Here is a 26,560-nt window from a genome sequence, read left to right as displayed (position 1 = left end):
ATTCCCTACTGGCGGCTGTTTGTTTTACTAACAGAGGTCAAGACTGGACTGTGAGCCTGACCGACATACTGAGGATGTTCTAGGGATGATATCAATAATTTGTTTATACAGTACATTATCAAATAGAAAGTGGTTTACATGCATAAAAGAGGATGGAGAAAGACAAGAAAGTGAGGTGCCATTATTGCATTTCAACTGTGGATGTAAATGTGATACAATGAATAAAGCAAACAGATAAAAGTGCATAAGTAAAAAAGGAAAACAAAATATTGCAAAGATATAATAATTTAATTTAAACATTAAAAGCAGCTTCTTATATGTTTGTTTTGAAGAACGATTTAAAATGGGTGCACACGTTTTCAGCATGCCTGATCTCTTCAGGCGGGGAGTTCCAACGTCTTTATATAATCGCAATGCAGCATTTTTATTTCACGAGGCAGAGGCAGAGGTGTCAAGAGTACTGAAAAATTCAACTCAAGTAGAAGTACTCTAACTTGACTGAAATTGTACTCAAGTAAAAGTACTTGTGTAAAAAATGACTCAAGTGAAAGTACAAAGTAGCTCATTTAAAAAGTAAAAGTTACTTAGTGTGTTCCAACTAATGCCATGAATGGCTTCATCAAGCAGGGTTATGAAATCTTCTTGTGTAATCTGTAGCCCTCAGCTCCCAGTTATAAAACAGCAGCGTCTTTTTCAAACCAGGGCCCTGTGTTTACATGTTTTGGTGTCAAAATGACGAGAGATGGACCTTCTGTCAAAGAGTAAGAGCAGTTATATAGCTCTCTTCATAGCCACCAGACTCCATTGACAAAAACAGTAATTTTACCTCTTAAAACACAGGAGTTGCTGATGGTCTACCGCTGCCTCAATCGGTTCGTTTGTTTGTGTTATTGTGTGGTATTTTAAAGGGTTAGTTCGGTTACAAAGTAACGTGTGTTACGACGTGTAATGAGGCAGCGGTAGACCAGCAAGTCCCGTGTTCTGCGAGGTAAAATGACTTGTTGAATTGTTAATGGAGTCTGGTGGCTCTGAAGAAAGCGATCAAATGGCCGTTTCTGGTTCAACAAGAAACTTGACGCGATGCATGACACTTTGAACTGATTGGCCTGTTTTTGATGTAATGTGTTTGATTGGTGTCTGGTCCAAGTCAGTTTTTCTTTCTAGCTTGCAATATCCGTAGATAAATATGTGCAAATGTAGCGAATTACGTCATTTAAAACATACTTAAATAAAAGTATGACTTTGTAAAAGTACACGAAAAAGCGACTTGATTACAGTAATGTGAGTACTAGTTGTCATTCGTTACTTACTTCTGGTCAAAGGTTATATATTGACTATTGACTATACTGTAACTAAAACTACTGTCTGCACAAGTCCAGGTCTAATACCTGGGTTTTATTGCATTGTGTTCTACTTATCCTAAAGACTGAAAGTGATTCTACATTTGACTGAGCATCAGAAAACACTTCTTTCATTCCACAACCCATGCAGTTTCATCCTCCTCCCCCTGTCCAGGCAACCACTCCAACTGCACTGCCCTGCCTCTGACCCACGGAGAGATGGTGCGTCTGGACGAGGGACGCTTCCCGGCCCTGGAGCTGAACAACAGACGCCTTTCTGTGAAAAACTCCTTCTGCCGCAAGAACGGCATCTACACACGGTCAGTCCCAGACGCTTTTAACGCGCCAACAACCAGCCATAGTGTTCAGCTAGGCATTGCACTCCTTTCCTGCATGCAAATATTCCACCTCTCAAACATATTGTTAGCTCGGTCTGAGTTTCAGTGTGCAACTTACTGAGAGGAATTAATAATGTGCTTCCCTCACAATAGTCTGTCGGTCTTGAGAGAACAAACCGAACCTCGAGGAGCCAAGCTGCTGATTCGGGCCTCCTTCCGCTCCCCTCGTTTATATTCAGTGTTTGTCCGTAGCAACGATTTATATAAAGGAGCAGAACAATAGCAGCTAATTAGCATTCATGAGCTTCTGCATGTGCTCTTTGTCTGTCCATCACCGCTTTAGACAAAGGGTGCTTATGGGTCCGAGCCGGCCATGTTCTTTTGGCCTTCTGCCCGGTGTCTCTCTCGTGTTCGGAGCTGTAAGAGCACTACACTTTCTGGTACAAGAACATGTCCTTCTACCCGTCAGCCGGACTTTGGCTGACCAGCTCTTTGGTTTGGGTAAACATTAGATAAGAGGAATTTCACAAACTCTGCAGCACCAAGAGCAAAGAGAAACGTCCTGTGTGGAGTCATGGGTCGCACATTTGACGACAGGATGGACGGTCACGTGGTTATGTTGGGGGATGGGGGTTCAGAGTCTGCTTCTTGTCACAGCAAAGGAGAAAAAAAAGTGTTGATTTTTGCACATAACTGTGCACATTATGGTGGAATGTGCTAGAAGGGGTGCGTTAAGGGCGGGCAGGGGGAATCTGTGCTGTTTTCTCCTTGACCAAGGAGCCCCAAGAAGGGGGATCAAAGGGGTCTTGCGTTGCTCCCTCCCTTTGAAGAGCTTCAATCTGCTAGCATGCTCTTTGCTAATGATCTGTGGACTAAGGAAGAAGAGTGGGAGGGCTCCCTGTGGGATATTTGAAAGGGCGAGGGAAAGAGGGATGAATGAGACAGATAAGGCACGGGGAAAAATACAGTGCTCCTAAATAATTCAGAGCTCACTGGGAGGATTCTTGAGTGTGATCGGTAGCAGGTCGTATCGCCCCGCCCCTTCGCTCACGTGGCTCCATCCTTTTTAATGTCTGACTCAACCTGAATTCTAAGTAGACTGGGTGTCTTTTTTACACAGTCCGCCCCCACACGTCATCCCCTTTAACCCAGAAGAGATGTCCCTTTGTTGTGTCAACCCTTTCATGGCCGTTGTCATGTTGTGTTTTCTGAGTTCCTGTTCTTGCCATTCCCAGTGATTTAGCTCCTGCGCATATTCATTTTTATTTGAGAGGTAGTCAAGGTTGTCTGCTTTATGCCTTAATATTACACTTGACATCACAGCGTTTTATGCCCGTCTATCCTGCCCCCACATCCAACATTTTCCATTTCACATCATTTAAACATTTGCTTTCATGCCCATCCTGGTTTATTTAATTCTGCACTCTGCGTTCTGAAACCAACTGAGCAAACTCTTCTTTTTTAATGCTGCGTTAGCCCGAGTTACATACTCAGCGCACTGATGTAGCTCAGTGATGTGAGGGTAGTAGTCCACATTTGACCCTCCGATCATCCACTTCAGCCTCAGCAGACCTTGAACGCAGCCGCAGTCATTACTGCAGAAGAAGAGAAATAATTGTCGGCACCGATGTTTTTCTCTTCTTCACTTTTATGGACTTAATGACTGGAGCCGAAAGAAGCTGGGGGTCTTTTTACTTGACCTGAGCTCATAAAAGAACTTTATCATACTTTGCTGAGCTCAGGGCCATGCTTAGTTACGCAGCTTTACTGCGGAAGGTCTAAATCTCTGACTGACTCAAACTTTTACAGCCTAATCACCACAAAAAGCCCTTTCAGGAAGATGCACGTATGTTATTATCCTGTTTGTGCATCGCAGGACAGTTAAGGTGAGCTGAACTCACAATCAGCCAAAGCTGTCCTGAATGACTTTTTGCAAAGAGCCGACATTAATTAGGCCAATTATAATCTTCTCCGTGCTTCAATTAGCGGCTTCTTGGAATGCACCGAAAGCCCTCTCTGTGCTCGTCTTAACTAGGCTATCATTTTCATCTCCATAATCAATGAGTCTGTGCAAGTTGATCCAACTGAACCCCTTGTCGGTTGTGAAGTTTCTTCATGGTTTAAGACCTATTTTGCAGCCTCCCATTAGTCATCTGAGTGCTGTCAGTCACAGGACCGATGAGGCCTTTCATGTTTACTCAAACATGTTCTCAAAGAGGAGAGAGAGCTCTTGAAAATCTGCTTGAGTTCCCCCGAAGGGAAACAGGATGATGATCAAATATCAAAATCTTATATAACCATTAGCTCTCCTCTCCCCCACAGTTTTTCTTTCTATCTCTCACAACAGAAACTCTTTCTCAGTCTACTTTTCTTCATCTCTGCAGGTCTCCCCCAAGACCAAGTCCCGGAAGTCTGCACTACTCAGATGAGGACGTGAGCACCAAGTACAATGACCTGATCCCAGCAGAGAGCAGCAGTCTGACCGAGAAACCCTCCGAGATATCCGACTCGCAGGTAAGCAGTGACCCGGGCTTACAGCTTTCCTCCACTTTATATCTTGAATTGGCAATGAACTTAGATTAACAAGTAAAGTTCAGCTGTTTGAATTTCCCAAAGTGACAAGTTCCTTCAGGACAAAGTTTCTAAAATCCAACTACTTTCGCCCCGTCACCACACATCTTCACGCTAACCCCCTTTTCCCCTTATCCCCACTTTTCTAGATGCAAAAACAAGATAGCTAAGAGGATGTTCAAAGTATAAACTAATGACTGAATCTGCAAGACAATCTGCTTCCATTGCATCACCTAAATATTAAATAAAATCTGTTCGCGTAGGCCAGTCACAGCTGACATCTGAGATTGCATTCTGATGTCTCCCATGGGAAGGAAGCACAGGGCTGATTCTCATGTCCCATGTGTCCTGAAATGTCTTCAAAACTAATTAATTTTCCTCAAACAGGAAATGCTATGTTAATCTGGGGCTGCTCGGCTCATCATGTGACCATCTGAATGTCTCAGTGTGTGTGTGTGTGTGTGTGTGTTTGGAAAAGGGAGGTCCAGTGAAGAAATAGGGAGGTTAGAGGAGATGTGGGATGATGGATACAGAAAGCAGAGGAGCTGATTGCAGCAGGATCGTGAGCATCTGTCTTCCCACACTCACACCGGGTGTCCCTGGCCAATTTATCTGGTACCTGCACAGTCAAAACATTGTTCAACCCGGTTTGAGCAAACGCGGCTCCCTTGGGACACGCAAACTGCTGTTGTTCTTCTCCTCTGCATGGCCTCCCACTGTTTACCTGCCACTTGTGCAAATAAATGCCGCTTCAACATCTGTTAAGCTGTGGTGTCTCACCGCAGCGGTAGAAAGGATGGCACTTGTCAGGCACACAAATGAGCCGAGTGTTAATGTTTTCTGTGAGAGCAGTTTGCTCTTTGTTTGGTGTCTCTCAGTGAGTTCAATTTGCTGGAAAGGTGACAGGATTTATGCACAAAAACATTTGTAACTCGCAAGACTAAAGACTAAATATCACAACAAAAGCGAAATTAATCCTGTAAACATTGTCTCTGTCCAATTCCAGGACACTCTTGTGTACAATTATCACTTCTGTGCTCCGCAGAGCTGCGGGTGAGCTCCTGTGTGTGAAAGACGCTCAGTAGCAGTGTACATGGCTTAATAGATCTCCAGTGTCTCTCAATAGATAAACCCCTCTGTGTTGTTAGTTAGTATTGTGAGGCTTGACAGCTGTTTTAGAATTAGCCTCGAGTGTACACCATGGTAATGTAGCTGTCATTATCTTCCTGGTAAACATCTTTAACGTATTTCTGCTTAGTAATTCTTACATGTCTTCTGTCTCTTTGTCCCGCTCCAGGGCAGCGACAGCGAGTACGAGATGGATCAGAGCCGTCAGAAGACCCACTCCTTCGTCAACCATTACATCAGCGACCCCACCTACTACAACTCCTGGCGGCGGCAGCAGAAGGGCGTCTCCCGCCCGCCGGCATACGGCTACTCGCAGCCCGAGCCCCTGGTGGAACAGGAGTCAAGGCAGCACCCGCCACCCGTACCCCCCCTGCCCCCTCTCCTCCCCCAGAGCGCCCCGTCCCCACAGCCCCAGTGCCAGGGCCAGGGCACTCTGTTTAGGTCGAAGGGAAGCCGGACTCCCACCCCCTCCCTGCTGTCCTCCGACCCCCCCAGCCAGCACGGCACCCTTTACCGGCCCCCCAGCAGCCTGGGCTGTGCCGCACAGGCACCTACCGCTGGCTTCTCCTCTTTTGTTTGACACACAGCTCTCCTTCCAATAACAACAGGACCCTGAGGACGAGTCTTTGAGTGTGTTGTTGTTGGTTTATTTGTATTCTGCTTTTTTTTATTTCCCTCTTTTGTTTTCTTTTTCTGTCTAACTGACAGAGTTGTTGCTCATTATTAAGCATTGCAGGCATCTTGAATAGCGTTTTCTCCTCTGTGAAGAGTGTGTGTGTATGGTTGTGTGTGGAGCGTATGCTTGGTTAATCCATGTGATATGTATTTTATTGAAAAGACAATCATTTGAAAGTTTTATGCGTTGCTTGAGTACATTTATTTGAAGGTATGTAAACAAGGGAGAACCTGAGGTTCTGAAAAAAGAAAACCTTGTTTTAAAAACACTGTAATATTGTTTCATATGAGAGCTTTATGGAAAAACACCCACATTAGAACCACATAGAGTATGGACCACTTGGCTTGCTGAGACTGTACAATGGAAACCCAACTCTGATGGATTAATGTGATGTTTGGACAAAGGACAAAGTGACAGTGAGGAACAGACTCTGACTCGAGGCACCGGTGGCGAACGTAGCTCTCGGCTGCCTTCGAGTTTCTCACTCTGCCTAATCATTGTTGGAACTGCATTCTGTGTTTACTCTATGTACTTGTCTCATATTGTTTACCAGATATTTATATCAATCAGCTTCAAGCTCGACATTTTCAGAACATCGCTAGTGACAATGTTATGAATCACATTAAAGCATTGTGGCACCTTTATAGTAGTCTGGGGAATGTGTTGATTGTGTGCTGGTGCTCATGTCAGTAGATATACAAGCTAAGACGACTTTCTTAATGTGCATCCGTTTGCTTTTATGTTTTTTCACAGAATATGACAGAGGACCAAATGCACAAATTTACTTGGTTCAATTTATCACAACTGCATCAAACATTTAGAGCCGACAAAGGGCAGGAATAACTGTCTTTGAGCAGGTTACAAAGACGTAAAGAGCAATTGTTAAAGAGGGGGTATTATGCTGTTTCACGTGTTAAGACATATAATGTTACAGTGTTGGATGTCCATACTAAACGTGGGTGAAGTTTCAAATCTGTAGGTAAAAGTATGGCTTCTCAGCTCAGTCTGCAGGCTGCTGTGAACACCAGGTTTCAGATATGTTTTTCTACACGCTGCACTTTGTGATGTCACAAAGCTGGCCAATCAGAAGAAAGTGGGCTTGTAGGGGCGGGGTTTCTTAAAGGGACAGAGCTGACCGAGTCGTTTCAGGTAGAGGCCGTATGAAGGCCTGCGCAGAGCACCAGTGTGAGAAAAATAATGAGTTTTTTTAACTGTAAATTATGCTAAGCTACTCCACAGGTACCACAGAGTGAAATATGAAGCTTGAAATTAGCATAATACCCCCCCTTTAAAGGTCTGATGAGTTAGCAAAGTAGTTTTACCAGTGCAAGTCATGGTATTTTTTCACAATAAGCTACAATGTGTTTTTATAACACTAGAAACAATCACAACATGAAATTGGTCACTTGCAGACGCAAAATTCTAGATAAAACAGCTGATACTATGTCTTCTCCAATCACGTTAGCTGGAGAAAACATCAGCTTGATTGTGTATCGATGTTTATAAAAAACTTTATTTAATGCTCGACAACAACAGGACACAGGTATTGTACATGAAATGCATCACCAAGGACCGTCATGTGAGATTATGTGTGTTCAACATGTTACAGTGTAACATTGATATGATGACTGAAAATGTGTTTTATGCTCAGAGTACACACATATGTATCGATAAGATGTTTTCTACAACACTTTTGAATATGCTGGATCTTTACAAACAGTTGGGACTTTGCTGTGCTGGAGGTGGACCCATAGTGTATAAACTTAGACAGTCGGTCCAAAATATCATCTGTCAAATTTCCAATGTGAACATCACTGTAAACATTATGAAGGAAATACTATGGACCTATTCATGGTAGCTCTCTAAAATAAATTATTCTATTTTGCAATGGCTTTTTATTACAGTGCTACAACAATGTTAGAAGTTCATTCAGCAGGTGCGTTTGTCCAAAGGGACGGAAATCTCATTCATTCCCAGCAGATGACACCAAAGTCTCTGCACGGATCTCGTCAAGCCAAGAACGCCACCTTCAACTCAACCTATCCAAGACTCCCTCTACGCAACAACAGATCAATATCCAGCTTGGACTAACTGAACTCATACACACTAAGTCTGCCCGGAACCTGGGCGTCATAACTGACGAGCTGCTAACCGCTATGCGGCCTCGATTGCTCGGCCATGTCAATTTGCCCTGTACAACATCAGGAAGATCAGACTCTACCTGTCAGAGAACAACTCCTGGTACAGGCTCTCGTCATATCACGTACTGACTACTGCAACTCCCTACTGGCAGGCCTTCCTGCATGCACATTCAAACCTCTGCAGATGATCCAGAACACAGCAGCGTTGGTCAAAACACCACGCATCACTCATATCACTCCACTGGCGCCGAGTTCCCGCTCACATAAACATTCCAAACCCTGTTGTTTGCTTACAAAACATGATATTGATGCTGTTGATGATGACGACATTGAGGATATTGTTGATGTTGAGCAAGGATCTAGACAAGAGGCAACAGACAGCTTCAAGTATGATCATCGACATCACCAATACCATCAATATCATTAAGTGCAGAGGTGTTCATGAAAGAGCTGGGTCTTTAGCTTCTTCTTAAAGGGGGAAAGGGACTCTGCGGACCAAATGGAGTTTGGTAGCTCGTTCCACCACTGGAGGACTTCTGAGGAGAAGAGTCTAGCTCGATCTAGGCCCTGTTGTGATGGGAGCACCAGGTGCCTTTCATTGGCAGAGCGTATAGGGCGGGAGGGTGTTGCAGTAGGCAGGAGCTGTTTTTGTTGCTGTTTTGTAAGCGAGCAACAGGGTTTTCAATTTGATGCGAGCTGCGCCTAGGAGCTATATGAGCAGTGACGTGCCGTTTTAGGTTGATTGAAGACCAGTAACGCCGCTGCAGGAGTTACATTAGTCAATGCGTGATATTACGAGAGCCTGTACCAGCAGTTAAGTTGTATGCTCTGATAGGTAGGGTCTGATCTTCCTGATGTTGTACAGGGCAAATCGACAAGCAATCGAGGCCACGTGGACCTTAAAGGTTAGCTGCTCGTCATTTATGGCGTTCCAGGCAGACTTAGTGGGTATGAGTTCAGTTTGACTAAGCTGGATATTGATCTGTTGTTGCATAGAGGGACGTGCCGGGATGACAAAGAGCTCAGTCTTAGATAGGTTAAGCTGAAGGTGGCGTTCTTTCATCCATTTATAGATACCGGCAAGGCATAATGAGATCCGTGCCAAGTCATCTGGTGGGAAACCCAACTGTCACTAGCTAGACTTAGGGCCCTGTTGTGATGGGTGTCCCAGGCGTCTTTCATTGGCAGAGCGTAGTGGGCGGGACAGAGTGTAGACCTGTATGAGGGCGTTCAGGTAGGCAGGAGCCGGTTTTTGTTGCTGTTTTAGTTTTGCCTCAGCTCAACATTTAATAGAATATTACACAGAAAAGTGTGCTTACAAGAGAGAGTGGAAAACCTTTGTAACAGTGAAGTAAACAAAGGGTTTTGAAGCACCATATCAGGCCCTGCAGACAATCAAGATTAGACCTGTTTGCATGTAAGTTGAGGTGACACTTGATCCCACAGTGTAGAAATGACCTGATTCCCTCAGCAACAACAGACACATAATTGTGATGCATAAGAGCATAAGTTACAGGCAAGAATTTGAAGAAGAACCTGATCCGGTGCAAGCATGCTGAAAAAGCTGGGGGAGGGTGAGAGAGTGCGCTTGGGTAATCTCCTTATTTCAGGCCGGAAAACATTGATCTTAAGCGAGGCGAACGGGGGGGGGGGGGGGAGGAGGAACAGGCGGATCAGGCTGGGAGGTTTTTGGGAAAGTCATGTCAAGGGTACAGATAGTTTGTGTTGGAACATCTTCATTAGCCTCAGTCACCAAAGTGGCGGCATAAATCACTTTAATGGTTGTTAAACTTCACATGGACAATTGATCATTATACAAATAGAATTAGTTCTGGGTTATTACGTTACATTATGATGTGAAGTCAAACTTGAGGGTTTTCTTTAAAGTAATGGAGTCTGCAATTGCTTGGGAAAAAACAGCAATAGCACGTCATGTTTATTTTAACTCCGACTTATTTCGGTCGATTACACTCAACGTCAGCAGCATTTTAGATGATTCTATTTTGCAAATCAAAGTGATAGTTATTCTTAAAGCTCAACAAAAAACACTGTTCACCTCCTGTCAATTCTCAGCAAGGAGGTACACCAAGTAATCCTCTTTTCTCACAAACACACAGACGCAGATTCACATCAACAAATCTGTTACATTTTTGCATTTCAGGTCAGCGTCACCTCCTGGGAGCGACTGATGCGGAATACGTCCTCATTCTGACTGTGCCTGTTGTAGTGCATCAGAGTGCATCTGAAACTCGGCTAATTCCTCCTGACTGGTGAATCTGAAATGAGGACGAATTCACGATGTGTGACACAGGAGGAAATTGGAGGTTACAGCTTTTTAAAAAAGTTTTGGCGAACAAAGAATTTTGTCAAAATGTGCTTCATTTTATTTCATCACAGTCAGTCAGTTTAATCATCTTCAGAACAGTCAGGACTGTCAATGAATTTTAGATTATGCACGCCTACTTTTGCATGATCAAAGCTATAAAATATATATGTTATAAGTTTCCTCACTGTCCTCTGCAAAGCTGAAGTTTGCATGTTCTTCTCCCACCAATCAGGCCTGTCTGGAACTTTGGTATTTGTCCTCATATGTAGTACACGGCCACCACCATCCAAATTGCCTTCCTCAAAGTGACAGACTTGTTGAGCGACAAAGCAAAAAGGTTAAAGGGCACAGGCTTCTCTCTTTTTCATGTGTTATTCAGAGCTCCTATTTTGAATCCTTTGCTGTTAAATAACACATATAAGATTGACATAAATGGATAAGTTCTGATCTGCTGGCTTCACGTGTTAAAGATTTAATCCATTGCCAGAACTCAAAATTAAAGTTTCTGAAGGGTTAAAGGGGCACCGTGTACAATCATGAAGAAACGTCAACACCTCACTCTCTGAGAATGATTGTAAGCAGGCAGCGAAGCCGGGAAACACGCCAGACAGATTTTCAGAATAAATGTCCACCATGCCCGAACGGAGAATGGACTATTTAAGACAATCAAAAGTATCAAACATGAAGTTAGTGAAGGATAAGGCTGAGGCTGAGGCAAAACTACACAAACATCCTCCTCTGTTGTACGACTGAGCAGAGCTGTCAAAGCTGCCAAAGTGACATGCAAAGCTGCAACAAAAGGAGATTGTTGACTTGTTCCAGCAACAGCAGAGAGAACCGAGAAGCCCTCCATCAGTGAGCGAAGATGAAATAATGTGCAAACTCTCACACAACTGAAATAGAAATTATCCACACATTATTAAAGAGCGTTGGGTTTTATGTTGACAGTAAATAGGTGTGAAGTTCACCTTCATGCATGGCAACGTGCTGCTTGCATCAAAGAACATCATGAGCACTGAATTCAACTAATATAATAAGAGAGAAGCCAGCAGGAGAAAAGAGAAGGTTGTTGAGAAACTGCATGTATGCAGGTTTAACATTATGTTATTGCAGGTAGTGTTACAGTGTTTGGAAGTACATCCTCCAATGTCATGTCTGAGACAGACAGACAGACTGACTGATAGATAGATAGATAGATAGATAGATAGATAGTAACACAGACAGACAGATAGACTGCTAGAAACACATATAGATAGTAACACAGACAGATAAATAGATAGATAGAAAGACAGATAGAGAGAGAGAGAGAGAAACACAGACAGACAGACAGACAGATAGACAGACAGACAGATAGATAGAACCAGTAAGAAAAGGCAAACACGAGAGGGAGAGTGTCTGTATGGAGAAACAGTGAGTAACACTTAATGGTCATTCTACATCTGTGTCAGTCAGAGTACTTATACTTTCGGGCCGTGGGTATATCCACAAAGTAGCGTGTAACATTTGGACGCAGCTTGATGCAGGACAAAAGGCCACTGCAGTCACATTCTCATCATAAAGAACGTTGTTCTCCCATCAGCTGGTGGGACAGAGCATGCTGGGAACTGAGCCAAAGGCAGGAAATAACTTGTGAATATGTGTCATGGACAGTCTCCATGCAGCCCATTACATTATGCAAAGAACAGAGGACTTCAAGAACAGCAGGGGCAGATACTTACACTACGTAACAGACTAAAGTGAATAGTCATTCTATGCAGGTAGAGGAGGAGTGTGACTTTTGCCCTTTGATAATTATCAACCATTCACACATTCCTGTCTCCTGGGCTCAGGGTGAGCAGGCACAGCCTTGGGGTGCACCATGGCTGCTTCCCTCGCATTTCCATGGCAAAAGGTACTAATGAGCGGTCACTGACAGAGGGCTGCTGATCAGGCTGGAATACACATGGACCAAATTAAAGAAAGAAAATTCACTCACTCCATGAAGTCTTAAGTGATGACAGAATTTTAAAAAATCAATGATAGCTTTTGGACAGCTTTCCTCAAAGTGTGAATAATTTCAGAAAGTTAGGCTGTGATTTTAAAAGTCAGGAGAGCTATTTTTAAAACTTCATTTTACTTTTAATACAACCTTCTGCGATACACTGATTTTATCCTGACGTTTTGCATGCACATAGCGCTTCGAAAACCGCAGCTCACAAAGACAAATTGCCAGCAATTAGCCTCATTAGCTTCTGTATTGTATCTAAATGTAGGGCACTAAAGGGCAGATATTATCTTTGACTAGCCTATATTTGCCCTGTGCTTCACAAACATCCACTATTACTGTATATTATAGTATATTATATATTCTGATTGTTAAAATACTCTTTGTTTTAATTTTTTATCATCACTGTTAAAAACAAATCTATGCATGCTGGGTCGATCATATATACTGTCACATCCCCCAACCTCATTTATATATAGCAACCCAATGAATTATGTACATCATCATAATTATTTCAGCACCCATAGCACTCTTTGACACCATTTCCCAAGAGTCCTTCTGCAAACAAATGCTATCATTATACCTGGACAATAAGGCTGATTGTAATTCTGACTATATATCTGGTGCTCTTACAGTATGACTGTGCATATTTTCCATCTCAATGACACATCCCTGAGAGGAAATGAAGGACTATTCACAGCACAGTTTGGAAATAAGAATGCACAACACTGCCAAAGAATAAAACGGCTAAAACTGCATTATTAATAAAGTTTTAAATGCAGAGCATTTCCTTGTGTGGTGGCAAAGATAGGTTAAGTGCAACATGGTTAAATCTTTCAGCCTATCAATATCAAATTAGCCTTTAAAGGGGTTATTCTAATTTATTTTCTGTTTCCTGTTGTGTCATTATGACACAGACCCCGCCTTTAAGAATGGAGGACTGAGCCTGTGTGAGGGGCCCCATGCTGGCAGCCTGTGTCTTTAAGGAGCCATGTAAAGAGGGCGTGTTCAAACACACTACCGAGGCAGGAGGCATTGTAGTGAGTTATTGCGCTTCAGAGCAGCAGCACCGCTTCTGAGGATGCGGTGACAGCAGCAGCAACATTTCTATTATATAAAAAAGAGCGATCTGTGTGTCTAACTGTGCTGTGTGGATTTCCGAGCGTCGATCTGAGCGCTTTACGCCTCCTTCCGTTTGATGAATGCACCCTCATTGTCAACCTGCTGGGGGCCTTAAAGTGAAGCAGCACCCGGCTTTATGAATGGGATGCTCGGTAAGTGTATGTTTACTACAATGTTTATACTTGCACTTAAACTTCACTGTATAGATCGCAGCTTTTGCATTTGTTATTTTACAGCACTATTATGTATTTAACACACAGAGCGGCTTTATTCAGCGGCTCAGCAGAGCGCACCGTGCGCAAGGCAGCTGACTCTTTTGTGGTCAGCTACTTATTGTTCTCCTGCCATTGACCCACCCAGAATCACAGCTTTATTGTAATGTGATCGAGTCAGCAGACAGTGATAACCGCACGAGTGGATTTACTGCTGTCAAATGGACTCGTAGAAATTTGTATTTTCACAGTTTGAGGCGTTTTCTTAGTGTCGCGAGAATTGAGCGTATTTTGTCTGCAGCCCCCAAGCAACAACAACCGTTTCTTCATATGTTATTAGCTTATTTGTGAATGCTTTGATGTTAAATTGAATGCATTGGTTTTTTACTTGTCACTTTTCTTCAAAGGAAAAGTATCCAGGCCTCAATTATGCAAATAATTGAATGAATGTTGTACTCCTACAAATCTCAATATATATTTAATATTTCTAAACTTATTAAAGAGACAGTGTAATATTATTTTGGGCAGCAGAGGAGCTTCAATAAACAATCATTAACTTCCTGTCTGCTATGTTTTTCAACATCAGATGACTAAACAAAATAAATCTCACTCTTTCTGCACCATCATGCAGTGCTGCCCTGTTTGTCCACTTCATTACCCACGTATCCTAGAGTCTGTTGACTTGGCAGTCCTGCTCATTTTATTTGGCATTGGTGTCACGATGGCATCTGATGAGCTCACTGACCAGGATAATAATAAGGTGATGGGCCCGAGGTCTGTGGGCCATCACTCCATCACCGCCATACTGATAAGAGCTCCTCAGCGGTTGTTTGAGGAGATAATGTTATCAGATGTCTCTGTTGGGAGGCAAATTGGGTGGCTTTCTTTGTTTTCACTGGTTTAAAATGTGACATTTGACCTGCCTTATCCAAAAACACGCAGAGGGCTTTGTGAGATGTCAGCTCGCTCTGCCCAGACGCGGTGATGGATTTAGGCTGATGACACAGCAAACAAGCAGGCCTCATCGCCCAGATTTATGTGTCATCGGCTCAGCCTGCTGACTTTTACCCCAAGAAGTGCCTCTCAAACCAGGCGACACATTTTTAAACCAGCCCGCACAGGCTCTCCTGCTCTGATTCTTAAATTACAAAGCATCTAATTGCCTGCAGGAGACATGTGTTTAGTGCCTGAAGGTGAAAGTTATCCGTCCTCGGTGTGGTGTTGAACACTGTGCCAAACACTGTGTTATTGGGCACAGTGCAGTGTAGAAAGACGGCAATGCTGGCGAGTAGCCCGGGAAACACTACCTGCTCAGAATTATGTTTGCAAAAGTGAGCAGAGAGTTTGTGCACCTTGCTTTTCAATCTGCAGACAATCAGCGTCCTATAAACCTCCTGTGGTGGTGCTGAAGTGCAACTTTAATGTGTTATTTGTGGCCGGTGAGAGTGTACAGTCCTGCGTCCTGTGTTTGAACATGTCTGCACAGTGTGTGTGCTCTCTTGAGGCAATGTGTGTGTCCTGTCCGGCCCCTTTGCATTCCAGGAAATACCGATATAAACTGTTATTTTTTCTGGGAATGCCTCTGAGGATAGTGATAGTAAGTGTATAGTTATTATAGAGGACATGACAGGTCCTTTTGAAGGATGTGTAGCATAAGTAACATGCTCCTCCCACCAGCCTGCAAACTTTCTCACAGTACTTGTTTATGGTTATGTTTGTTAGTCTGCCTGAAGATGCCACAGTTCATTCGTACATCGAGTGCCACCTACCTTTTTATGACCTTGTTGTCCCGACATTCTAAGGGCGTCTCGTATGTCGTCGTGTGAATGCTCTGTTTGTTCCTGTGTCTCTTGTTTGGTGGCATTGTTTTCTGCTCGTATCCAGCACGCTGCATTGTGACTCTGCAGGCCGGGGTTGGTACTATGAGCCGGAGGAAGTGTTTATTCTTCTCTGCCATCCTGTTTCCTTGTCAATAGCTGTAAATATTGGATGGTGTTGACATCAGGATAGCAGCAGACAATGATGTAGGTTTATTATTTGAAACCCTAGGGTTTAAAGATGGCTGACCAGAGGACTTGAAAACGTCTGAAAACCCTTCCTGCTTAGTTTATTTGACACTTAATCCCTTTATTTTATGCAAAGTACACTTTATATCCACTTAAGAGTCAGACTGTTGCCATAAACAAGTCGAGTGGTTCTTTTATTGTGAAATCTTTGACAAAAAAGAGCCCTCCACCGTCTGATAGCTGCCTCTTTGGCTTCCCTCCAGCCTGTGAAATTTTGTTGCTTTTCTGCTCTTCTGACCCTATAATTATAGCACTCTCGCACTTTAAAGCAAGATTCTCTGCATCCCATAATTTCCCTGCATTCTTTCCATTGAGGAGCACAGGTTTCCACTGGAGGGTTTTTTAAAAATGTAACCTCTCTCTTGCCGTCTGCAACTTTTTTATAACCCTTTGCCACTAAAATTAGCGCGTTGACGCAGGTTTCAGGGAAGACCCGCTAATAAATGACGATTGTCTCTTTTCCCATTGCGAGTGGAGTATACTATTTTCTGCTGCATCACCGTCTGATGTCACAAATGTGCCGGAAACAGGGTTAGTAAACAGTGAAGATGTTACAGTGGTTGTATCTATGACTCATTCAGTCTGTTTATCAAACTCGCCGCCGCTAATTTGGTACGATGTTCGAGCCCTGCTTGGACGGAGAGGACAAGAAGCCGCAGAAGTTACCGACGGAGCATATCGCACCTGAAAGGGGGCGGAGATTATGTCGACACAGGTTTTGTGTTCCCATCATTGCTGATCGGAGCCGAGGCGATAATTACCCGGGTCTACTGCAGAGTCATTTGAATGCCGATTGTAACCTTTCCCACTAAGCAAGAAAGCCGCGTGTTAGCAGGTTTGTCCTGGGTGACAACTCGGACACCTCGGCCTGAGGTGACTCTGATATCTGAAGCGTGGAAGATCAATGTCACTGAACCTGAGGGGCTCCCTTTTCTGATACATGTTCCATTCAGGCCTGCTGTTGAACACACAGTCCCAGCACTGGCCCCACAGCCACTGTGGGTTATTAAAGCTGCGTGTTGATATGAGATATGAGCTGTGTTTGTTTGCTGAGCCCATCAGTGATTCAGTACGATGGAGGACAGCCTTGTTTACATTCTGAGCGGTCAGGAAGGGCAGGCTGAGTAGATTTCCGGAGAGATGGGAGGGTTTGCTGCATTATTTTCTCCCGGCCCTTCCTGTGGACGTACCCCACGAATGCGATAATATGTTTCTCTGTGAAACATGTGCATCATGTGTGGCCGTGTCTGTGTCATCCGTGCAAATTGAGAATGAGTGGGCTAATTGCTTAGCGGTGTCGGTCACTTATCTCAATTCTGTTAATTAGTCACATTCTTGCAATTCTGTGTGCGTACATAGTTTACGAGCACTGAAGCATCTTGGAGTTAATAACGACCTGGAGATGCTTGTTGACCTCGCAGGTCCAGCTGGACGAGGATGAAAAGGCTGGAAAAGGCTCCCGCGATGTTCCATCGCCGCAAAAACATTCGAAATAACGCTAAGTGGTTATTTCTGGCACGCTCATGTGTTGATATCGCCAGTGTCAACTCGCTTTCTGCTCGTTCTCTGTGATTATAAGACACTCTAAATGCTGGAGCGGCGCCAACTTCTCCCACCCTCCATTTGTTTTCAGATGCCATGCCCAGCACACAGATGACGCGGATGCAGAGCCGTGCTGGCTGCGAATTTCAGATCAAGTTTGCAACTTTTATTCAACTCAAGAGGCCGAGATTGGATAAAGCAGGAAAGGGCGTTTTTTCTTTGTGTCTAAGAATGGATTGTGGATGTCATAAGAAAATGCTGTTTATCAGTCTTGTTTCACCCACAGAATACTTCTCATTCTTCAATGTGTCCAAGTGGAGTACAGCATTCTTGTCTGCCATCAGCCCCCCCCTCTGCTGTTTCAGTGTGTAATGATAGAGGCTGCCGGTTCCGTCAAAGCGGAGGACAGAGAGGGAGAGAGATGGAGTGTCGTGTCTGGAGGCTGTGTTGGCTGTAAATGTGAAAGAGACAAGTCATCTCCTCTCGGGTAGCAGAGGTCAGCTGGTACACGTCGAGCTGACTCGCTGCAGGCCTTTTCTCTGCCGGGAAGCCTTTCATTGGTTGTCGGGGGGCCTTGCTTAAAAGTGACAGCGTCTGTTGCTCTGTGCTGACCTGGTCATCATCCGTCCATCACGTTTACTCCTTCCTCGCTAGCCTGTCTCATCTGCTCCTTGTAGCTTATAGCAACACTCATAGTTAGCGTCTTAATAATTATGATGCTGCTCTCAGTTTTTAGGTGTCGCCCCATTAATTCTGCCACAGTCTGCTCACTTCATCTGCCAGTTTACTGAATGTTATTTTAAAACACCGCTGAGATCTTGTAAGTTTGTTCTCCCGGCCCGAGCTGCTCACTGATCTAAGGACAGCTACAGATTTAGTCGTCGGGTGATATGAATGCCTAATCAAACGCCTACAGGCACTTTTATTAGCAGGAAGGCTCTAAAAGTCTGTCGTGCTTTGATCCTTACCGAGCAAGACGTCCTGCTGGGTGAAGTGTGATATTAGCATAACAGACCGCCTCACACTAACTTGAGAAGGTATGAGTGGAGGGGGCGGCAAAAACAGAGACGTGTGAGGTGTATTTCTTTGTGATAAGGGACACATCTTAAATCTTATTGTTTGTTTGTTTCCTTTAGTCTTTAAAACGTTAGAGAAGGATGAAAAGTGTCGTCTTCAGCGGTGCAAAACTCCCAAATATACCATTTAAAATGAGCAAATCCTCACATTAGACAAACTGCGACACCCTAGCTTGACCTTTGTTTGCTTTTTTAGTTGGTCCACCAACAGTTTCAGCTCTAAATCTCCTAAAGTGTGATTAAAGTTGTGGGTCACACAAAAAGCAGAAGCAGACAAACACAGGCCGAGTTTGGCGTCTGTTACCGTGCCCTGCATTTCCCAATTATTCCCTGCATTTCACTGTAACAGATTTGGGATTTGCCTTGCTCCTTAGACCACAGCGGATTTCCACTTTCATCCAAATGAGCCGTCGGCCTTCTCGCTGTGTTGGGACTGCGTGGCGAAGAAAGGCGTGGGAAATATGTGGTGGGGCAGAAGGGCATTGGAGATACCCTGAGGGTCAAAAACAACTGAATCTGCAACACCACAAGCATATGGCCTTTTTTTAAAAAAAAGCAACTGCTAAATCTGGCTTTTTATGTACGTAGGAGGGCTTTAGTGGTAGATATTCATTAGAGCAGCATGCTGTATTTATCTCAAAGGGCAGTGTCAGCTTGATGTCTGTTGTTCCCCGTCTGCGTGATTGAGAGATAATGTGATTTCCGCTGTTTGTCCTTGGGCTGCTCCTTCCTAAATGAGATATTAAGCCCCTTGCTAACTGAGTTGCATGGCAGATACCTATCTTGCAGAGGCCATTTGTCTGCTTAATTACTAGAACATGTGTGTGAGCGTGTGCTTGCTTGCGTTCTGCTTTAACATGTGGGAATGGATGAGTTTCCACTAGCAAATGGTATGAGTGATTTCCAGGCAAAGAGGTTTAAGTAGCAATAGGAGAGGGAGGAAACGGGCAATTTGCAGGCCCTGTTTTTCACACAGATTTTGGGCGCATGTGACCTCCCTCCCCCCCCACAATGTCATTTCACCCTCAGGTCATGCGTTTGTCCATCCAGGTCAGTGACTTCAAATGAGGCAGACAGAACCGGCAGCAGTGGCCCTCTCCCAGACAGTAGAATACACACTGGGCGAATTAAGGACAAAGAAGACACATCAATACTCAATTAGGGAAACAGTCCATTAGTCGTGTTTGAGAGTGTGAGTGAAGTAAAAAGTTACGTTCCTCTTGAACACAACCCATCCAGGAAGTCGATATGTCTCCTGCATGTTTTACAGGACACTTTGTCACACGTTCTGATGCTTTTTTTCCCTCACAGCTAAGCTGTGAAACCTTAAATATAAAGTGGAGTCATAGCTTAAGCTTAGATTGTTCACTTCCTCTTACATATCATCTCTCTACAGCGTTAAGAAACGGCTGCAGCATTTCCTTTGCGGTACAAAATCCTCCCAGGTGAATTCACCCAGGTTACCGTCTGATTTAGTGCTCCCTTTTTCACCTCCTTTCTGTAAAAGAACCCATTTCTATTTATCTCCCTCCTACGTTATTTCTGTGCTTTTCCCTCCGAGGAATTGGGTGTGTATTTTCTTCCCACAAACTAGTGGCTATAACCATATGATATTTAAGCGGATTTAGAACCCTCCGAGAGCCAGCAGGCTAGGTATTTATATTGATAATTGGGTTATGTGATCTATAAACAGAGCTAACTTTACATTCCCATGACATAAATACATTCGGGGGGGGAAATGGGTTGGAATATCATTTACCCAAACAGATGTGAGAAAGATTAGAGAGGTGAAGCTGCACGGGTTTGGAAATGTTCCCAGTGTGCTCAAGTTTATCGCTGTGTTTCGCTTTTTCCTCAGCAGCTACTTGAGAAATACCACATCGAGAGCAGTCTCTCACCTTAAAAAAAATCACACATCACTCAAGGGGCTCAAGGTCTGTAGGTCAGAGAGAAGTGTTGCATTCTGGGAAGCGTGTAAACAGTTTCCGATTTCGCTGTCGAGATGAAATAATGCAGATGTGCTTGGGTTGCTCTTCCTGTCTCTTGTTTCTGTCCCACATTCTGCGTTCTCCTGCAGCCAGACCCCGAGTGTTGTGAAAGTCTGTTTATAAAGTCAATCCCCCCCTCCCCTGCTGGGACCCCGTAGTTCCCACGCTAACGGCTGCCTTCTCAGGCCCTTTTCCACTTTTTCATTTCACGTGTACACCCACACGTGCATGCACACACACTCACACAGTGCTACACAAAGCTATAAATACGGCAGGGCTGTGAATCCGGTTTGATGTAGTTGCTAAAGGCCTGTGCTTCTGCAGAGCTTCTTGGATCTGATTTAGATTCGGCAGATGAAGAACCCATATCCCTGCAAAGGGGCACAGATGAGCTTTTCAGCTTGATCTTGGCCTAGGGGTTGAGATGGAGGAGTGGGAGGCGGGATTTCACCATCTCCCCTTGTTTCATCCGCTGGTTGTTTTTCTTTATCTGTTTATGCCACCCAGAAGCAACTAGTGAGAAAAAAAAACAGGCTGGGTGTGAATTATGTCCCCCTCATTATTTCCCAAAAACAAATCAGAACAGGCTTCAAAAATAAGCATGTTTCTGTGAAAAAAAAGTGACTTTGTTTGTGTGTTTTGGCAGAAAAGCGTCCAGAGTTCATGGAAAGTTTTCGCATCATGTCTCAGCTTCAGTTAAAAATGCTCCCATACTGTTTCCCTTCATACACATACTTTTATCTGCTTGTCTACAGCAGCGGAACATTTGTGTATTTTTATTTAATTCCATTTTTACCAGTAAAAATACACACAACATGGTGGAGTGACTGAGTGAAAACACAGCAGACATCAGACAGAAAGGCTGTATTGTGTGAGCTCCGGGTTGACACAGAAGGAGGCCATGTGTTGCACGCTCGTCTGAAGCCTGAAGCGTTCTGCAGCCCCCGACAGGAAACGCTGCTGCTTTGCTTGCAGGAGGGTGTTTCCATAGAAACCAAAGCAGGTGAGGGCATTAACAGGAAGAGGAGTAGAGGCTCAGCTGGCAAAGACGGGGGGAGGAGACAGCAGAACGAGGTCAATGCACTAAAAAGCCTGCCACATGAAACAGCCAAAATTCTCCCGCCGGCACTTCTACCGAAAACAACTCTGACTTAAATGTCTTTTGAAGGCTTGCCTGCGAAAAATCCAAAGTCAAGGTTAAGTTCCTGACTGTGTCGATGATCCTCTCTGTGTTGAGCGTGAGTAAACAAAGAAAGAGGCACTATGTGCGAGCCAGAGAGGTGCACACTAGAGACGGCAAAGTAAGCGATTTCTTCAGGCCTGCTTACATGAAACCATAGAGATTTTCCACCCACGAGTCAGAGGTGTTTTTCTGTTCATGATGCCGGTGTGCAGAAAATGCTTGCACTAAACTTGCAGACCACCATGGCAGGGCTCTTTTGATGTGTATTTAATATGTGGGGATGGGTCGCTAATGAGACGCCTCGCTCCTTTCCTTCAGTGCGGCACCTGAGGAAGTTGCAACAACTGCTTGGCAGACTGTGGTGAGGTTTCCTGTCTGGGCTGCGTGTTTCAATAATGCAGCTTTTTCTGTCAACTGTCAGTCAAAACAAACCTCTGGGGGTTTGAACAGTGTCTGTATGAGGAGAAGATATATTGACTCATTTTTCTGACCATCAAAACTCTGCTTCTGACGTAGCATGCACAGTTGTTAGGGCTGTTTTTGTTCTCGGACCGATGTAAAATTGATGTTCTCTGTGTCTAGAAGATAAAGGTCAGGTCATACACTGTATGCTGTGCAGTCAAAGTCTAGTTCTGCACCAGAAAATCCCTGGCCAGCTCAAATATCCCTCTACGATTCATGTTAGTCTGTGGTTGATGTTTTGCTTTCAATTATAATTCAGCTTTAAAGCAGAATCCTGTGGTGTTCCCCATCATTTCTTGTGTTCCAGTGCATTTCCAAGGTCATCTCACAGAGATGTTAGTAGTGTGGGGCTTATCATTATGGGTGTGCATAATTGATAGCTTCGTCTCTTGTAATTAGCTGAACATTTGGAATTTCTGCGAGTGTTTTTATTTACTTGATGGGATTAAACAGCGAAATGTGAATATGACTCACAATGAGATGCAGAAGTTGTGCAGGAAATAGCACATTTTCTAAGTGCCTTTCTTTGTTGAATTCAAACACGTTTCTAATCTTCCTCTATGTTCATATTTCAGGGTTCCAAGGCTGACTGCAACTGAGGAGCAACGATATTCCCTCCACAGTCTCTAACAAGGATTATATTGAAGATTTGGAAGCTCTCTCCGTTGCCTGACTCCATCTTGGACTACCTCTTCAGCCACCATGCCGATCCTGAAGCAGCTCGTGTCAGGCTCCTCTCAGACCAAGCGGCGCTCACGCTTGGACCTGACCAGGGAGATGATCAGCGCTCCTCTAGGCGACTTCCGCCACACCATGCATGTCGGCCGCAGCGGCGATGCGTTCGGAGACACCTCCTTCCTCAGCACCCGCTCAGGGGAACCTCCCCCCGAGAGCACATCCTACCCCAGCTCCCCCCGGCCGGGCCTCCTGTCTCGCACCTTCAGGAGCAGCAAACGCTCCCAGTCGGTGACCAGAGTGGACCAGCAGAGCAACAGCGCCTTGGCGGTCCCTGGGTCACCCACTTATGTGAAGAACGCCATGTCTTTGCCCTTCCTCTATGATGACGACAGAGGGGACAGTATGCTGGCAAAGAGTTTGTCCTCGAGTCCGTTAAAGCAGCCCGGGGAGGTGGATGGCAGAGGTGCCACTGCAGCTGCAGCGACTCACTTCCTGGAGCTGGAAGAACGAAGCTTTGGTGAGCTGACTGAGCTTCCGGAGACTTCCCATCACGGGAACTACGGAGGCGGAATGAAGCGTGCAGAGTCAGTAATGTCCTTCCATGTGGACCTGGGACCCTCCATGCTGGGTGAAATCCTCGGGGTGATGGAGAAGGAGGATGACGATCTTGGCTACGAGGAGGGTAAGAGCAGCGAGGGCCGGGCCTCACCTCCCCTTAGCACCCACGGCGAGGAGGAAGAGGAGGAGGAAGAGGAAGAGGAGGAGGAGGACAGCGTGGAGAGAGAGAAAGATGAGGGTACAGAAGAGCAGATGGAGGCAGAGGTAGAAGTGGCAGAGCTGCAGGAGGCCTCCATGCATCCAGCCAGCTCTATTGAATTGGAGCCAGAGAATGGAGGGCCCTACACCCCAGAGTACACTCCCGAGACGAGACCCAAACACTTGCAGCACCTGGACAGCTGCTCCATGTCCAGCTCCGGCTCCGCCGCCCTGGATGAGAAACCAAACAGCCAGACCTATGCAGGAGATACAGACAGCGCCACCTTCAGTGCCCCGCCAGAGGAGGAGAGCAACTTCTCCTCCTTCCTGGAGGATGAAGACGATGAGATTCGCGTATGAGATTTAAAAAAGTCGTCAAAAGAAAATAGCAGAGATCTGGAACGGGTTTATGTGAAACTAGCAAGTCATTGACAGTGTGGATTTGCACTAGAACGGAAATCAGACACTGTTCTCTGGTGCCGTGGGACTGGAATTGTGATGAAGATAGAGGACTCAGACTTTCTGTAAGGAGAGAGTGACTGCTCCTTTAGGATGAGCCCAAACTCCGTCTGTCAGACAGTCTCACCCTCCAATCTCTGTTTGTCTGTCAATCCGTCTCTCCCTTTTTGAACACTGAGGGAACTGAGGTGGAATAGCAGCCGCTTTTTCAATATGGAACATTCCAAAAGTAAGCAGGGAGGACGGGTTAGAAAGAAACTTTTGTCGGAAAAAAACACTTTCCATAACTAAAGCTCAGCTTACTCTTTCTCTCTCGCTCTCTGTCTCCTTTTACTTTATGTGTCACATGTGCTTTTTTCATTTGATTCGCCTCTCCTCTTCTTGTTGTGCTCTCTCTCTTCCTGCCTCTGGGACATGAAGAGGCCTGAGCTGAACAGAATAGGCCTCTGTCACCACAGGATCAGCAGTAGGTATCCTGTCACAATAAAGGGGGCTGTGTTTGACGCTGCAGTGTGAAGCCCCTTCCTCGAGCCGCGCTCATCTGAAAACATTGCCACAGTGCCATAGATCTATCCGAGTTTACTCCCTCATGTAACTCAGGGTCCTTGTGACGCTGCTTGAAGGCTGCCATTTCCTGCAGTGAAGCTGGACCACAAAGCCCCAAACCAAAATACTCTTTCTGTTTTTGATTCACTCAGAGCGCCACACAGGCTGAGCCTCAATGTAAATTTGAGAGAAGCAGGGTTTTAAAGCTAGCGGAGACACATTGGCCTGCATTTACTAGAAAGTGTGGTGTTACTACAGGAAACCAGAGGGGTAGTAGTAGTTTGGCACACCGGAGAACGACTGCACCCTGTGTTTGTTGACTATCTTTCCAAGCAACAAATTCTTACTTCACTCCGAAGCCATAATGATGATTTTATAGATTTCTGTGATCTGACATGATTTAGCCGCCTACCTTCTAATCTGTCTCTTCAGCTAAAACCGAAAAGAGTTTGATAACCACTTCCTTCCTTGTTTTCGTACATCCGAGCAGCAGCAGCAGCAGTGCTGCAGCTGAACTGTGTAAAAGATGTTGATCCTCATTAGTCTAGAGGCTGCCTTAATGCATCAAACGGTTTCCACCACTACTCACGAAGAGGGCTTACGGGTGTGTTATTGAAAAATGAGTGCACCAGCAGGCACAATTAAAGCAGACACTACTAGTATTTGGTGTTTAATACCTGTTGTTTTTAGTCTTTGCGATGTTTGTGTTATGTCTGTGTGAAGAGTGGATAAAAGGAAAGACACAGCCAGCAAAAGATGCAAAAGCATTGAGAAAAATCTATTTTTATGCAAGTTGCATCGTCATTGCAGCTCGACTGTATCTCTTGCATCATTAAAAACCATGGCCAGAAGTGTTGAGGCTTACTTTCTCTGATTGATTTCACTGCCTTAACTGACATAGACAAGATGTGCCAAATCAGAATTTTCTAGCCAAAAATAATTTGATGTTGTGAAGCTGTCTTTTGGGAGAGCCTGTCAAATGTGTCTGTCACTTCCTCCTCTGTTTGGGTTCTCACTGTTGAATTTGAGTTTCAGCTTCTATGTTTAAAAAATAAAGCGTGTGTTAAGATATCATGCAGGAAAAAAAGAATGAGCATAACTGGATATTTATAATTCCAATCACTCAAACACTACATAATGTATTCAGGTAATTCTGAGGGTGAACAATTCTGTGCAAATGGGAAGTTTTACTGGGTCGCCCTTTCTGTATACTGTTGTATATTACGCCTTACTTTTTCCTCCTTCTTTGCCTTTTTTCTGTATTATCTAAAATAACCTATATTTTTCAATAAAAGAAATCCTGAACATCTTTACTGCTGCATATTTTATTGCCCGTTTCTCTCGTTGCATCAGCGGATAATGCACTAGAAGTGCGGCTCAATCAGCGGCGTTAACAAAGGAATTCCTTGAGTGCCGTCTCTGTTTCCTGTCAGTATTCTTTGACTCTCCCAGAAGAGGAAGGAAGGAAGCAATCGAGCCCTAGTTGGAAATGTCTCTTAAGTATTAAAGCTATACAAGCGGAGTCCGCGGGATGACTCATGAGTAATTTGTGTGTGAGAGTGAGAGAGGAGTCAAAGTGTAGAACAGTAGCTATATAGATGTGGGAGGGGGAATAAAGATTGCGGTAGGTAAAGTCATAAACAGTGATGACAGGTAACCCTTCCTGCTCTTCTGATTAGACGATCTTTGAGTCATGTGTAACCTCTATTTACAGATTCTACATAGAATGATGAATCTGTAGGCAGGGACTTGGATTTCCGGGACGGCAAGTTCTGGTTTCCATTTGTAGTAAGCATGTAGTCCTAGTAATATTGACCAATCACGTATCAGCAGTCTATGTGGAGAGCAAAAGCAGGCAGACCATAATGCGCTGTAATGACATCCCGGTTCCCATCAGCGGCTATCTGAGGATTATTTAGCTTCTTATTAATCTCTTTAAACAGACATCTGCATGTAAACCGCTAAC

The 26,560-nt window shown here is 44.5% G+C and overlaps 2 protein-coding genes across 2 annotated transcripts in view; both read left to right on the top strand.

Moving 5' to 3' along the window:
* The window catches only part of sdk2a (sidekick cell adhesion molecule 2a), a 92,139-nt gene extending 85,437 nt beyond the window's left edge, over nt 1-6,702 (top strand). The window contains 5 exon segments of the mRNA XM_069674134.1: nt 1,492-1,660; nt 4,063-4,192; nt 5,547-5,835; nt 5,838-6,004; nt 6,006-6,702. Coding sequence (XP_069530235.1) covers nt 1,492-1,660; nt 4,063-4,192; nt 5,547-5,835; nt 5,838-6,004; nt 6,006-6,104 — 854 coding nt within the window. The 3' untranslated portion in view covers nt 6,105-6,702.
* A 6,989-nt stretch (nt 6,703-13,691) lies between these two features.
* On the top strand, nt 13,692-25,894 carry cdc42ep4a (CDC42 effector protein (Rho GTPase binding) 4a). The gene is made up of 2 exons (XM_069674398.1): nt 13,692-13,778; nt 22,731-25,894. Exon 2 carries the CDS (start codon nt 22,858-22,860, stop codon nt 23,947-23,949), a length of 1,092 nt encoding a protein of 363 aa, XP_069530499.1. The 5' UTR covers nt 13,692-13,778; nt 22,731-22,857; the 3' UTR covers nt 23,950-25,894.
* Nucleotides 25,895-26,560: the final 666 nt, after the last annotated feature.

Source organism: Semicossyphus pulcher, unplaced genomic scaffold (assembly GCF_022749685.1).
Source record: "Semicossyphus pulcher isolate SPU_LCO1_2020_fin unplaced genomic scaffold, fSemPul1.0.p SCAF_23, whole genome shotgun sequence".
Lineage (NCBI taxonomy): Eukaryota > Metazoa > Chordata > Actinopteri > Labriformes > Labridae > Semicossyphus > Semicossyphus pulcher.
This window is presented reverse-complemented; position numbering and strand designations above follow the sequence as displayed.

What these genes read in the sequence shown, in the direction of transcription:
- cdc42ep4a (XM_069674398.1), top strand. Translation starts at nt 22,858, where the DNA reads ATGCCGATCCTGAAGCAGCTCGTGTCAGGCTCCTCTCAGACCAAGCGG.